We start from the raw sequence: 15,594 nt of genomic DNA, 5'->3' as shown, positions 1-15,594 counted from the left end.
TACTATTTATTTGTAATATTATTTCAATTTTCTTTTTTACCTGGTTTTGAAGCTGTAAGGCCAATGCTTTCTGTTCTTCAATCTGGCGCAATCTTTCTCGTGCTCGAGAATCATAAACACTAGTTCTAGAAAATGAAAAGTAATGTGACCAAATATAGACCACACTCAGTATCAAACATATTGTGGATGTACATTGAGTATTAAATATAGGACCCTCACAAAGAAAGTCTAAAATCCTTACACTAACTCATCATCCTTATTTTAAGACATAGAATGAAACCACACAATGTTACTGAAATTACGCTACTATTTTTACTTATTATTTTTTATAGAGATACGGTGTCCAGGCTAGTCTCAAACTCCTGGGCTCAAGCGACCCCCCTACCTTGGCCTCTCAAAGTGCTAGGATTACAGATGTGAGCCATCGCACCCGAACTATTTTTACTGAAATTACTAAAAATATCAGTGTGCTGCTATATGTGAACAGATGACTTGTTAACATTTATAAACAAATAGTTCTTTTCTTAACATGCTTTTAAGATTATAGTGAAAGCAAAACTTCAGTCTGGAAATCCAAAAATGGGACTGAACCCCAAAGGAGAAACGAATACAAGATATCACCAAAGTTTAATTCAAATACTATATTTTTGATAGATTTTTTAAAAATTACCGAGACCAAGGGGTTTGGATAACTTAATAAAGTAAGTTCCTTAAATGAGACTAAATGCTTTCATTGATTTTGCAAAGTCCAGAAATATGAATTATTCAATAAGTTAGTTTTACAAATGCCAAAATAGGATCATTTATTTTTCCTACTATATAACAGCTAACTCTATTTTTCCAATTTAATTTAGCTTCAACGATTGTTACAGATTTAATAAACATAAGTATAGAAATGTTCCAATTCCAACAAAATTTTGAAAACCCAGCAACTTAAAAGTATAAACAGGCCCTTTTTTTTTTTTTTTTTTTTTTTTTTTGAGACGGAGTCTTACTCTGTTGCCGAGGCTGGAGTGCAGTGGCGTGATCTCGGCTTACTGCAACCTCCACCTCCCAGATTCAAGCAATCCTCCCGCCTCAGCCTCCCAAGTGGCTAGGATTACAGGCGCGTGCCACCACGCCCAGCCAATTTTTGTATTTTTAGTAGAGATGAGGTTTCACCATGATGGCCAGGCTGGTCTTGAACTCCTGACCTCAGATGATCCACCTGCCTTGGCCTCCCAAAGTGCTGGAATTACAGGCATGAGCCACTGCACCCAGCCTAAACAGGTACTTCTTATTGGCAAAAAATAAGCCGGATGATTAGCATTTCTTCTAACTAAAAATGAAGTGATTGAGAAGGAAAAATGATACCAAAAATAACTTACAATTCTTTGATCCACAGCTCTGCCTGGAAGAAAGTAGAACTATGGGTAGGAAAAGAAAAATTTGACAAATGAGCAGGAGGCTTATGAGAAAATTAAAATATTTCCATCAATAAAAACAATCATTTAAATAGTTTATACGAGTGCTTTACAAGTATGGAATAAGTAAAAGGAATCTAAATGACATAAAATAATTGTAACTAGGAATTAAGGAGACACAATCCTTATGCATACATATTAGTTAAAATCATATGGATACATATTAGTTAAAAAGGTGACCCAAAGTTCAGCAGAGATTACATTTGGCATAGCTCCCTACTTGCATGAGACCAACATTATGTGAAAGATGACATCACTTCTCAAAATAATACATTAAGCTAGAACATTGCTCTTCCCAAATAACTCAGATTGAAAGATTTATTAAAAATCCCCACCCACAAAATAATCTACATCAAATGGCTAACAAGCCAATGAGCCAAAGCAGAGAATCAGCAACACAACTTCCTTCCAAAGATGACAGGCCAATTCTAGGTCCATGTGGCTCTTACTGAGAACCCAAGTGATATGCTGAGCAGAGCCACAGGCATGATTAATTGTCCTAGAGCCTCTTGTTTTTCTCAAACTTCCTTATCTCCAAACTCCTAACTAGGCACGATCTATCACAGAAACACAAAGAAGAGTGAACACTTTTCCACAGAAAACTTTTAAATATAGAGAACAAGTAAACAGAGCATCAAATTGGGAGTTAAGAGACCTGGATCAGAGGCCAGGCATGGTGGCTCATTCCTGTAACCCCAGTGCTTTAGGAGGCTGAGGTGGGAGGATCGCTCGAGCCAAGAGCTCAAGACCAGCCTGGGCAACATAGTGAGACTCCATCTCTTAAAAAAAAAAAATCCTCTGCAACTAAAATAGTGCTTGGCACATAGTAGGCATTTAGTGTTTTTGTTTGTTTGTTTGTTTTTGACTCTCACTCTGTTGCCCCAGCTGGAGTACACTGGCACAATCTCGGCTCACTGCAACATCCACCTCTCGGGTTCAAGAGATTCTCCTGCCTCAGCCTCCTGAGTAGCTGGGATTACAGGCACCCGCCACCACACCCGGCTAATTTTTTCTTTTTTTATTTTTATTTTAGTAGAGACGAGGTTTCACCATGTTGGCCAGGCTGGTCTCAAACTCACGACCTCAGGTGATCCATCCACCTTGGCCTTCCCAAAGTGCTAGGATTACAGGCGTGAGCCACCATGCCCAGCCATTTAGTATTTCTTGAATAAACAAGTAATGTAGGGACAAGCAGTTTTCTTCAATGGATCAAGGTATCCACTGGCTCAGGAAAACAAAATGCAGGGAAAATCTGCTTTTCCAAAGAGATGCATTATTTCTCATATAATTGAGGCATATAGTAATAATAACTACAACTGCTTTTGAGCACATACTTAGTGCTCTACATGTAAACCTCTACTGTAGATGTTTTATGTATTAGTTAAACCTAATGAAAATCCCTATATTATTTAAACCTCAACATAATATATAAAAAAGAATTATTACTCATACTGTACAGAAATGAAAAAGGAGGTTCAAAAAGATAATTTCTCTTGAAAAGCTAAGATTAGAAATCTTATCTGTCCAATTCCAAAGACTGTGTTCTTTCGACTGTGCCTTTCAATAGATCAAAGCATTAAAAAAAAGGGTGGGGGAATAAGTACTTGGGCTACTCAAGAGAGCACTTCAGGCTATCTAGGAAATTCATTTATTTAACAAAGATTTATTTACTGAGCACCCATCATATGCCAAGCACTATGACCAGCAATGGGTGACAGGTACCAAGGTATTAGTAACAAACAAGGTAGAAGGATGGAGGGAAAAACTAATGTTATCTGGCGAAGTCAAAGAAATCTTCTGAGAAAAAAAAATAACACCTGGATGAGATTTTGAAAAGCAAAATTAAGGCCAGGCACAGTGGCTCATGCCTATAATCCCAGCACTTTGGGAGGCTGAGGTGGGTGGAACACCAGAGGTCAGGAGTTCGAGACCAGCTTGGCCAACATGGTGAAACCCAATCTCCACTAAAAATACAAAAATTAGCTGGGTGTGGTGGCGTGTGCCTGTAATCCCAGCTACCCTGGAGGGTAAGGCACCAGAATCACTTGAACCCGGGAGGTGGAGGTTGCAGTGAGCAGAGATTGTGCCACTGCACTCCAGCCTGGATCATAGAGCAAGACTCCGTCACAAAAAAAAAAAAGAAAGCAAAAATAAGAGCTTACCAAGTAGACAAAGAAAGGGACAACCAGACAGAAGGATCAGAATGTATAAAGGCAAAGAGGTATGACACAGCATAGCAAATTCTGGGAAATAAAAGCAGATCTTCATTACTGGAACTTAACTGAGAGGCAGTAGTGGAGAATTAAGACAGCCAATAAACCAAGCCTCAGCAGAGTAAGCACCAACTTTGACAAAGAGCATCGCTCAAACAGCCTTACCCAACAGACCATTTCTCCTGCCATCTCATTCTTTAGTCGTCACTAGGGGAAATCCTCCGTAAAGGAAAGGCAGTCTTAGTAAAGAACCATTAAGGAACTGAGATCAACTCTTTACCTGAGAGATCAACTTCTTCCCAAGAAAGTTGCATGCATCTTGTGGCATTTCATATGAAGCACTTATAAAAATAAGAGTTTTATCTGTAAGTTAATCTCCACAATTAAGTGTAAGGTATCAATACTGGCATTTTATCGATAAGGAAACTGAGGTTCAGAAGAGTAACTTGTCCAAAGCTACATGAAGCCTTTTCCAACCCAAGATCAGAAGGCAGATCTGACTCCAAAAAAGATGTAAGAAATAAAGAATCCAAACTATGAAGTCTCCTCAAAAGACTTAACAAATAGAGAATTTTAAGAAATATTTAAAGCTTAGAACATACGTGGGAGCTACAAAGAAGTAGGAAAACTGAGATGAGAAAGAATATTTCATTATCCTTAATCTTCTCAACGGAAAACTGGTATTATTCTCATGCTAGCAATTGAATTCCCAAAGCCATATATGGCAAAGGCATAGCAATCATAGTAACCTACTGGATTACAGAGGAAGAAGTATTTGATACCTCCAGATAAGTAAAGTTTCATGCAGGAGTTTACATGTGAGTTCAGACCTAAAAGATAAAACACTACTGACAGACAAAGTTGAGGTATGGAGGACATTCCAGGCAAAAAGAACACTGAATGTGAAGGTAAGAAATGCTTATTGTATTTACAAACTGAAAATAGTCCAGCTTATAAAAACACATGAAAGAGTCCCATATTTCCATATGGCTCCCTCTTACCTCCATCATGTCTCTGCTCAAGTCACTTTATCAGAGACTTTCCATGACCATCCTATACAAATAGTATCCTCCCAATCCTACTCTCTATATTACCCTGCTTCAATTTTCTTCATAGCACTTATCACCACAAGGCATATATGTTTGTTTCTCCTTCCCTTCATGTAGAATGCAAGCTCCTTGAGAATAGGGACTTCACATTGTTCCCTATTATCCTCAATATTTATACTAGTACCTGGCACACAGTAGGCTCTCAGTAAATACCTGTTGAAGTGAGAAAGTGAGGCTTGTGAAAGAAGTGCTTTGTATACCATAGTAAGGAGCCTGAGCTTAATTCGATGTCTGATAAACCACCCTTGAAGGAGGTTAACAAATAATCATTAAACCCCTTTAATGAATGATCAGACATGAATTCTGAAAGATCACTCTGATTGCAGCATGGAAGACGGACTAAAGAACACAGTAGGCTGGGTGCAGTGGCTCACACCTATGATCCCAGCACTCTGGAAGGCCAAGTCGGGAGGATCGCTTGAGGCTAGGAGTACAAAACCAGCCTGGTCAACATAGCGAGATCCCGTCTCTACAAAAGAAAAATTTAAAAGTTAGCCAAGTCTGGTGGCATGCATCTGTGGTCCCAGCTGAGGCAGGAGGATCGCTCGAGCCCAGGGGTTCAAGGCTGCAGTGAGCCATGACTGTACCACTGCACTCCTGCCTGGGTGACAGAGCAAGACCCTGTCTCAAAACAAAAACAAAAACAAAAAAAATGAAAAAAGAGCAAGGCAGAAAAATTGTTTCAAGAACATGGTATGGTGGAAGACGGAATGAAGAACAAAATAGAGGCTGAAGGTAGAACAATTATAAAGCCACTGAAATAATTCAAGTAATACGTGAGAGAGGTCTGAATTGAGGTAGCTTTACATTATGTAACTGTTAGTGAAAAAGCTATGATTAAAGAAAGGGAAAACAATGTTAAGAACAAACTTTTAGGCCAGGCATGGTGGCTCACGCCTGTAATCCCAGCACTTTGGGAGGCCAAGGCAGGTGGATCACTTGAGGTCAGGAGTTCGAGACCAGCCTGGCCAACATAGCAAAACCCCATTTCTACTAAAAATACAAAAATTAGCTGGATGTGGTAGTGGGCACCTGCAATTCTAGCTACTCGGGAGGCTGAGGCAGAAGAATTGTTGAACCAGGGAGGTGGAGGTTGCAGTGAATCAAGATCACGCCACTACACTCCAGCCTGGGCAACAGAGCAAGACTCCATCTCAAAAAAAAAAATTAATTAATTAATAAAGAACAAGCTTTTTCCAAAGTTTACCTGGGAGTTGGAGTCTGGGAATCTTTCACTTTCAGTAAAATCACAGAGTCTGATCCTAAAGAAACACAAGAGCATTTCATTAGTAATAAAACTTCACAAAGTTATACTTTCTAGATATCTTAGTTTAAGTTCCCATACTTTGCTATATTTTATTTCCACAAAAATAACATAAGAACAAAGGTTAGATGGGAGAGAAAGAGATGCAAGTCCATTGTCACTGAGAACAGAAATAGGTCTTAGTGAAGAACTTGCTTCACAAATAAGAAAGTCCCTGGGAAATACAAACATATTTGCCCTTCAGCATTTCCTCCTAGGCTGCACTTGCTCCCTGTGCTTCCTGTCTGTTTCAGGAGAACAAGAACATGATGGGATTCCTTAAAAGTCTTCATGGTAGTCCTCCATCTGCAATTTTGGTTTCTATGGTTTCAGTCACGCATAGTTAACTGCAGTCCAAATATATTAAATGGAAAATTCCAGAAATAATTAGTAAATTTTAAATTGCATGCCATTCCAAGTAATGTGATAAAAATCTCTATCCAGCTCTATTTCAGGAAAGAAATCATCCCTCTGTCCAGCATATCCATGTTGTATGCACCACCTGTCATTTAGCAGTCACGTCAGTCATCAGATTGACTGTCTCAGTACAGCAGTGCTTGTGTTCAGTAACCCTTACTTAATAATGTCCCCAAAAGGCAAAAGTAATGATGCTGGCAATTCAGGTATGCCAAAGAGAAGCTGTAAAAAGTGCTTCCCCAGCCTGGCCAACATGGTGAAACCCGTCTCTGCTAAGAATACAAAAATTAGCTGGGCATGATGGCTCACACCTGTAATCCCAGCTACTCAAGAGGCTGAGGCAGGAGAATTGCTTGAACCAGGACATGGAGGTTGCAGTGAACCAAGGTGGTCCCACTGTACTCCAGCCTGAGCGACAGACTGACAGTCTAAAAAAAAAAAACAAAAAAAACTACTTCCTTTAAGTGAAACGGTGAAAGTTCTTGATTTAATAAGAAAAAAGTAACATTTTCATTACAGTATAGTTATAATTTTTGTTATTAGTTATTATTGTTGATCTCTTCCTGCACCTAATTTATAATCATTGGTATATATGTATAGGAAAAAACATGATGTATATAGGGTATGGTATATATAGTATACTCTCCATGGTTTCAAGCATCCACTGGTGGGGGGTGGGTCTTGGAACATATCCTCCCCGCACAGATAAGGGGGAACTACTGTAGTTCATGATCTACAGTGAGACTGAATTAGGTGAAAGGAAAGCGGTGGGGGAATGGAAGAGGGAAGGAAACTGTAAGAAGGAGGGAAGGGGGACAGGGAAGGAAATAGCACCCCAGGAGGTGTCTAAAAAGTACAAATTTTATCATTCTATTATGTATTTTCTCTGTTGAATACTACTCAAAGGCAGGAATCATGTTCTAAAGTGCTATGATTAGAACCTCAGAGTATTTATTACATGGTACAAGGAAAGTAATTAAACAGTGCAATGTAGTATATTTGTTTCAACTTAGTTGCATCTAAGTATCTGAAACACAATGTATGTTTCTAAGGTTAAAGGAGTTTGGGTTTTTTGGCTTTTTTTCTTTTTCCTTTACAGTTCTCAGTATATCACCTCACAAAACATAACAAGAGTCTTCATGGATATGTGTAGCTATATAACGATGCTACCAAAAAGTTTAATCCTGAGTGAGAATTTTCATAAAGTGACAAGTAGATTAAAAAAAAAAATCAACCTGAGAAAGGAGGGGAAAGACTAGTGCTCCACCTATCAAAAAATCCCTGATGTTTAACCATTTAACCTACAACTTGTTTTAAGTTACATACCTAAGTACATACCATAAATTGATACATATTACATACCTAAAGAAGGTGAAAATTAAGGAAACAAAGAAACCTATCACAACAAAATCTTAATTAACTGGAATGCAAAGAGAGTGAATATTTCAGTTAGTCGAAAGTTAGGTAGAAAACTTTTTGTTTCCAATGCTGACAATCATTCTAAAACGCACAAACCTAAGCACTTAAGCTTCAATATTTATCTGATGTTTCAAAACTCCTACAACTTCAGAATTCTTACTTACCACTGTAAAGTCATAGAAACAGAGAAAGTGATGAAGCAATTGGGCTGAGTATATATACTCTGACTCTAGCCTCTACTTAGAAAGTTAATTGTTTAAATAAAATGTATCAAATCATTTGTATCTTGGGTAAGAAAAAAAGAATATCCTATTTGTGGGTTTAGTTTACTCATAGCATGATTAACTGAATCATATGTATTTAAAGTATGTAACTACATGTCTTACAAGTTCAATATCCCTTATCCAAAATGGTTGGGGACCAGGAGTTTCAAATTTTGGATTTTTTGGACTTTTGAATATTTGCATTATATAATTTGAGCATCCCAAATCCAAACATCCAAAATCCCAAATGCTCCACTGAGCATTTCCTTAGAGTATCATGTTGGTATTCAAAAAGTTTCAGATTTTGGAACATTTCGGACTTCATATTTTCAGATTTGGTATGCTCAAACTGTATATGTTTATTTACATGTATATTACAATGTTGACTGTAATGAGCTAATGAACAGTTAACTGGCTATTAGGACTAAAAATGTAGTTATATGATACCATGTTTACCTTCAGATTGTGTATTTGAAGCTGCTAAGTTATCTGGCTGATGTGGAACAGAGTGGTGATGATGGGGTTGATGAAGAGTACCAGAATCTTTGGATCCAAATGCAACAACATCTGGGGTATAAGAAGATAGGGAATATACACTGTGGGACAGCTGTTCCTGGTTAGTTAAAATGCTGGCAGATCCAGATGATGAAGTATCAGAGCCAATGATCTGAGATGCACAAGAGTTTCCATTTTTAAACAGTGAGTCTTTCAAAGTATTTTTACTGGAACTAAGACATCGAGACCTAGCAAGAGAAGAATATTGTTTCAATATCAAATAATAAACTGTAGAATTAAATTCATCTGAAATATGCTTCTGTGACTTACAGGTGTAAAGGAAAATGTGTGGTGGGTTTGGCTATAGTAAACTGTTTTCCTGTGACCATCTGTAGCAGCTGTCTGTAAATCTCTCTTTCTTCTTCTTGAACTGTCTATAAGGAAAAAAAAAACAACAGTTTAAACACATCCAATAAGGTAAGTATTTTTCAAACTAGCATGTAAACAGAATCCTAGCTCTGCCAAAACTCAGGCAGAATCCTTCAGATAATTAAGAATTATGGGCCCGACACAGTGGCTCATGCCTGTAATTCCAGCACTTTGGGAGGACAAGGGGGGAGGATCATTTGAGGATAGAAGTTAAAAACCAGCCCAGTCAACATAGTGAGACCCCAACTCTACAAAAGAAAACTTAAAAAAAAGCAACTGGCTGTAGTGGCACATGCCTGTGGTCCCAGCTACTGGGGAGACTGAGGCAGGATAATCACTTGAACCTGGAAGGTGAAGGTTGCAGTGAGCCAAGATCGTGCCACTACACTCCAGCCTGGGGGCAGAACAAGACTCCATCTCAAAAAAAAAAAAAAAAAAAAAAAATTATCAAGTGTGTAAAAGACAGGTTGAGTAAATACCAGATAATATACTTGAAAAATTATGGAACATATATTTAAATAATAGTGCAGAGAAGCTATAGGCTATAAAACCAGAAAGCCAGCAGGTAATCACTTCTGAGTCAAAAAAGAGTCCCAGAAATAAAGGGCCTCTAGATTAGGATTCCAACAAATCCCTTGATTCCTGAAACCTGTTAGAAAAATCACAAGGAAGTAACCAGAAGTCAAAATCAGAGTGGAATATCTTGCCAACAGTTTCCTATTTTATTTAAGTGCAGGTACTTTCCAGAGACAATTTTCATCTCCAACATTTATTTATTTATTTTTCCTGTAAGCCCCAATACTACATTTAGGGAAAACCACATACTTCCTAACATTCATTCATTGATGTGAACACCTACTATGCTCCGGTCACTAAAGATAATGAATGCATCGAATAAAATAAAGTTCCTGCCCTTGTGGAGATTATATTGCAGTGAAAGGAATTAAACAAAAAACCAGTCAGGTAGTATGCAGAAAATTAAAGGGTAAGAGAATGGAAAGTGATGGAAGGAGAGCAGCAGGAACAGGTAAGATTTCTCTAAAAAAAAAAGTGGTATTTCAGCAGAAACCTAAAGCCAAGGGAAGAAGTCAGTCCTAGAAATATATAAAAGAATATTCCAAATAGAGGAACAACACATGCAAAGCCCTGAGAGAGGAAGGTGCTTAATGCGTTCCAAAAATAGTAAGGTCCATGTGAATCAGAAGAGTAGGAAGAAATTAGATCACCTGACACAGAACCAGATTATATAAGGACTTACAACTCTGGTAAAGCATCAGTTCTATACAGGTCCCCTGACTCAATGGGCTATGTTCACTAGCACTTAGTAATATGCCCTGGCAATTTATTTTTAATCTTATATACAGTTTAATACAACCACCAATCCTCATAAAAAAATTTTAAACATTATGTCAGTGTTAGCACCATCTTGTACTGTGATATTTCGATATATGCGGGGACTACAGGTGCCCGCCACCACGCCCAGCTAATTTTTTGTGTTTTTAGTAGGGACGGGGTTTCACCATGTTAGCCAGGATGGTCTTGATCTCCTGACCAGCCCAGGCTGGAGTGCAGGCGCGCCATATCAGCTCACTGCAACCTCCACATCCTGGGTTCAAGTGATTCTCCTGCCTCAGCCTCTGGACTAGCTGGGACTACAGGTGCACGCCACCACACCTGGCTAATTTTTTTTTTAATTTTTAGTAGAGACAGGGTTTCACCATGTTGGCCAGGCTGGTCTCAAACTCTTAACCTCAAGTGATCTGCCCACCTTGGCCTCCCAAAGTGCTGGGATTACAGGCATAAGCCACAGCACCCAATATGTATTTTTTTTTTTTTTTTGAGACGGAGTCTCGCTCTGTCACCAGGCTGGAGTGCAGTAGCACAATCTTGGCTCACTGCAACTTCCACCTCCCTGGTTCAAGCAATTCTCCTGCCTCAGCCTCCCTAGTAGCTGGGACAATAGGTGTGCACCACGACGCCCAGCCAATTTTTTTTTTTATTTTTAGTAGAGACGGGGTTTCACCATGTTGGCCACAATGGTCTCCATCTCCTGACCTCGTGATCTGCCTGCCTCCGCCTCCCAAAGTGCTGGGCTGCCACGGCACCCAGCCACCAATTTGTAGTTTAACACTTGGTCTCCTTCCACCCTCCTGTCTTGTAGTCCCCAGTGTCTACTATTCCCATCTTTATGTCCATTTGTACCCAATGTTTAGCTCCCACTTATAAGTGAGAACATGCAGCATTTGGTTTTGTTTCTGCAACAGTTTGCCTAGGATAATGTCTTGCCTATGTTTTAACAGTTTTGTTTTCTTGGTATTGAGTTGAGCTCCTTATATATTTTGAATATCAACCCTTTATAGAATGGATGCAAATATTTTCTCCCTATCTGTAGGTTGTCTCTGCACACTGTTAATTGTTTCCTTTGCTTTGTAGTTTGATGTACTCCCATGTGCCTACTTTTGCTTTTGTTGCCAATGACTTTGCGTGCAAATCCAAAAAAGTCAGTGCCAAGACCATTGTTGTGTAGTTTTTCCTGTTTTCTTCTAGCAGTTTTAGAGTTTCTAGTCTTAAAGTCTTTATTCCATTTTTAGTTGATTTTTGCATATGGTATGAGATAAGGACCTAATTTCATTCTTCTACATATGGAAATATAATTTTCCCAACACCATTTAGTGAAGAGACTGTCCTTTCCCTTTGTGTAGTCCTGGCACCTTTATCAAAAATCAGTCAGCTAGCTATATAATGGGTTCATTTTTTTTTCGTTATACTTTAAGTTCTAGGGTACATGTACACATGCAGGTTTGTTACATATGTATACATGTGCCATGTTGGTGTGCTGCACCCATTAACTCAACATTTACATTAGGTATATCTCCTAATGCTATCCCTTCCCCCCTCCCCCACCCCACGACAGGCATAACGGGTTCATTTCTAAGTTCTCTATTCTGTTTCATTGGCTGATGTCTATTTCCAATACCATGCTGTTTTAATTACTATAGCTTGGTAGTATAGTTTGAAATAAGCTAGTGTGGTAGCTTCTTTTTTGTTCCTTCTGCTCATAATTGCCTTGGCTATTCAGGGATTTATGTAGTTTCATATGAATTTTAGTATTTTTTTCTATGAAAAATAACACTGGAATTTTGATAGGGATTGCACTGAATCTGCAGATTGCTTTGAGTAGTATAGCCATTTAAACAATATTAATTCTTCCAATCCATGAACACAGAATAGCCTTCCATTTAATTGTATCTTCAATTTCTTTCAACATTGTATGTTTTTCAGTACGTAGGTCTTCTACTTCCTTGGTTAAATTTGATTGTTTTTTTGTAGCTATTGTAAAAATGAGATTGTTCTCTTGATTTCTTTTTTGCATAGTTCATTGTTAACAGTGCATAGAAATACTACTAATTTCTGTGTGTTGATTTTGTATCCTACAACTATACTGTATTCATTTAAGTTTTTTGGTGGAGTCTGTAGGGTTTTATATATATACACATATATATATACACACACATATATATACACACATATATACACACACATATATACACATATATATATATACACACACATATATATACACTGTATTCATTTAATAGTTTGAACATTTTTTTGGTGGAGTCTATAGGGTTTTCTATACATAAGATCATGTTGTCAGCAAAAGTGACAATCTTATTTCTTCCTTTCCCAAAAGAACACATGTAACTTTTTTGGCTTTGCCAAAATGAAAGTTACCTAAAACTTTAAACAAAATTCTTTTTTGGACCATCTGGTACTATCAGTAAAAGAAAACATCTTTCTCTGTAAATTACTTGTTAAACTGTTTTTGTTGTTGTTGTTGTTAAGCACAGTGGCTCACACCTATAATCCCAACTCTTTGGGAAGCCAAGGCAGAGGATCACTTGAGCCCAGGAGTTTGAGACCAGCCTGGGCAACAAAGTGAGACCCTGTCTCTACCCAAAAAATTTTAAAAAATTAGCTGCATATTAGCATGTGCCCGTAGTTGCAGCTACTCAGAAGGCAAAAGAGGGAGAACCACTTGAGCCAGGAAGTTGAGGCGGCAATGAGCTGTGATTGAGCCACTGCATTCCAGCCTGGGTGACACACTGAGACTCTATTTCATAAAATTAAAAAAAAAAAATTAAAATTAAAAAAAGCCCTAACTGTTCTTTACTGAATAAGAAAATTAGGGGCTGGGCGCAGTGGCTCAGGCCTGTAATACCAGCACTTCGGGAGGCCGAGGTGGGTGGATCATGAAGTCAGTAGATCGAGACCATCCTGGCTAACACGGTGAAACTCCATCTCTACTAAAAATACAAAAAATTAGCCATGCGTGGTGGTGCCCGCCTGTAGTCCCAGCTACTCAGGAGGCTGAGGCAGGAGAATCGCTTGAACCCAGTAGGCAGAGGTTGCAGTGAGCCGAGATCACACCACTGCACTCCAGCTTGGGCAAGAGAGCAAGACTCCATCGCAAATAAAAAAAGAAAACTAGGATCTTAAGAGTAAAGGAAGCAATAATTGCATAGCATGATAAAGTTAAAGAAGCTAGCTAATGTTACATTTTAAAACCTGAAAAAACACTAAGACGAGTGTTTTGAAGCATAAAAATAATTAATTAAGGTGCTGAATTATATTTTTTAAAAGGGACAGAGTCCTGCAGTTAGGTGATGCTTCTATAAAAGGCTCCATCATAAAAGAACTGTAAAATTATAAAACTTTAATAGAGAGCACAAAATAATTTTTAGGACACTAGTAAACTGTTTTTTTATAAATTACCCCCAATAACTTTATAAATAATACTCCTAATTTTCATTTTGTTTAAAGTAATAACTGTATACCATATAAAATATGCAAAGTGCAAATTTCAATAATTTTGAGTCTCAAATGCTTGACTTATGACAAAACTGTAAAGCATTTCTAAGAAAAGTATAAAACCATCACTGTCACCTATTACAACAGTCCAGTATCTTAAAACGTTGCTCAATAATTTGCAAAGAAGCATGTCTAGAAGCAACATGTAACTGAAAAGAAACTACTTGTGTTTTTGCCATTTTACATTTTTATTGTCACAAGTATTTTCTCTTTTCCAAACAGAACTTTATATCCTCTATAACAGCACTCTCTAACAGAAATTTCTGTAATAACAGAAATGTTCTATATTTGCCTGGCCCAATATGGTAGCCACTAGCCACATGTGGCTAATGAATACTTAAAATGTGGCTAGTGTCACTGAGTAACTAAATTTTAAATTTGAATTTGAATTAATTTAAACAGTGCTTGTGGCTAGTGGTTACCCTACTGAATAGCACAGCTTTTTGATGTTGCCTCTTGAGTCAGCCATTCTGCACAGCCACTCCTTGTGTATTTCTAAATTCTTCTTCACATGTTCTCTTCAAACCTCTGTTGTAAGACTGAGCAGTGCAGTGGTGACATCACCCTAATTGTTAATTTTGTAGAAGACTTCTTATTCCTGAAGTTGATGGACAAATCAGGCATTAAGGTTAATACATCTTCCTTTAACATAACCAAATGTACCTCTGCTGAGGATCCCAACGTTTCATGGAAACTGACTTTTCATCTAGTTTGTAAGTTCCCATCAATAAATTTAGTCCCAGGGTTAAAAAGTATTATATCTGAATTATTTGTAATATCCAAAAATAAACATCTAAATAAATTTGTTGGAAGTTTGATAATAAAGTTTGGCCCAATATTTTGTAGTATTCATGTTATATGGCTTATTCTGTAAGCCATATAGTAGTACAGATGGTTTGACCTTCATACTAGAATATAGAACTAAAAACAGGCAAAATTTCCTGCATCGCTCGTTTCATAGAATAGATTCTTAGCATCTTCTTTGCACTACAGGAGGAAGGAGAACTCCACCTTCATGTTCTCCACCGACCCAACCTGTGGCCTGGAGGGCTGTTTGGAAGGGTAAAATTGCCCAAGCAACCCCCAGTCCTCAGGTTGGCAGAGGAGGCAAAAGAAGGAAGGCTGAGTGGTCCACAGAGCTGGTGGGTGAATGGCAAACTTACAATGAACACAGAATTGAAGGATCCTGGTGAGCCTCAGCGACAGAAACATGGGGCAGGGGAGGGTTAGGAGCCCTGTACCCAGCTGTCATGCTGCTGCTGTCTCCTCCACAGAGTCTCTCTGTACCCCTTAGGCTGTCTAGAATCCAGCATAATCATAAACCCCACAACTCTAGTAATTATCTATGCATAAAATAATTTAAATATAATATAAAATTCAATAGCTAAAAGGTATAATGAAAAATAAATCTTGGGCTCACTTTAGGAGCACATATACTAAGACTGGAACCACATAGAGAAGATTAGCATGGCCCCTGTACAAGGATGACATGAAAATTTGTGTAATATTAAAAAAAAATCTCCTTTTCATCATTATTGTCCAGCTTTATCACCAAAGGCAAATGTTGCCAGTTTTTTGTCTATCCCTTGCCCTGCTAAATGACTTACTAGT

General features: G+C 38.1%; 1 protein-coding gene and 1 non-coding gene across 3 annotated transcripts in view; one reads left to right on the top strand and one right to left on the bottom strand.

Moving 5' to 3' along the window:
* Nucleotides 1–15,594, bottom strand: part of SENP1 (SUMO specific peptidase 1) — a 62,485-nt gene that overhangs the window by 21,936 nt on the left and 24,955 nt on the right. For both annotated transcript variants that reach the window (XM_030816671.1, XM_004088642.3), the window contains exons 7-11: nucleotides 9,013–9,116; nucleotides 8,644–8,930; nucleotides 5,993–6,047; nucleotides 1,368–1,406; nucleotides 41–125 (exon numbers count right to left, since the gene is read on the bottom strand). In XM_030816671.1, the coding sequence (XP_030672531.1) occupies nucleotides 41–125; nucleotides 1,368–1,406; nucleotides 5,993–6,047; nucleotides 8,644–8,930; nucleotides 9,013–9,116 (570 nt within the window). The remainder of the gene's footprint in view (nucleotides 1–40; nucleotides 126–1,367; nucleotides 1,407–5,992; nucleotides 6,048–8,643; nucleotides 8,931–9,012; nucleotides 9,117–15,594) is intronic.
* Nucleotides 15,396–15,502, top strand: LOC115836436. Its single transcript, XR_004031520.1, has one exon. It is a non-coding gene; the product is annotated as a U6 spliceosomal RNA (small nuclear RNA).

Source organism: Nomascus leucogenys, chromosome 8 (assembly GCF_006542625.1).
Source record: "Nomascus leucogenys isolate Asia chromosome 8, Asia_NLE_v1, whole genome shotgun sequence".
NCBI lineage: Eukaryota > Metazoa > Chordata > Mammalia > Primates > Hylobatidae > Nomascus > Nomascus leucogenys.
This window is presented reverse-complemented; position numbering and strand designations above follow the sequence as displayed.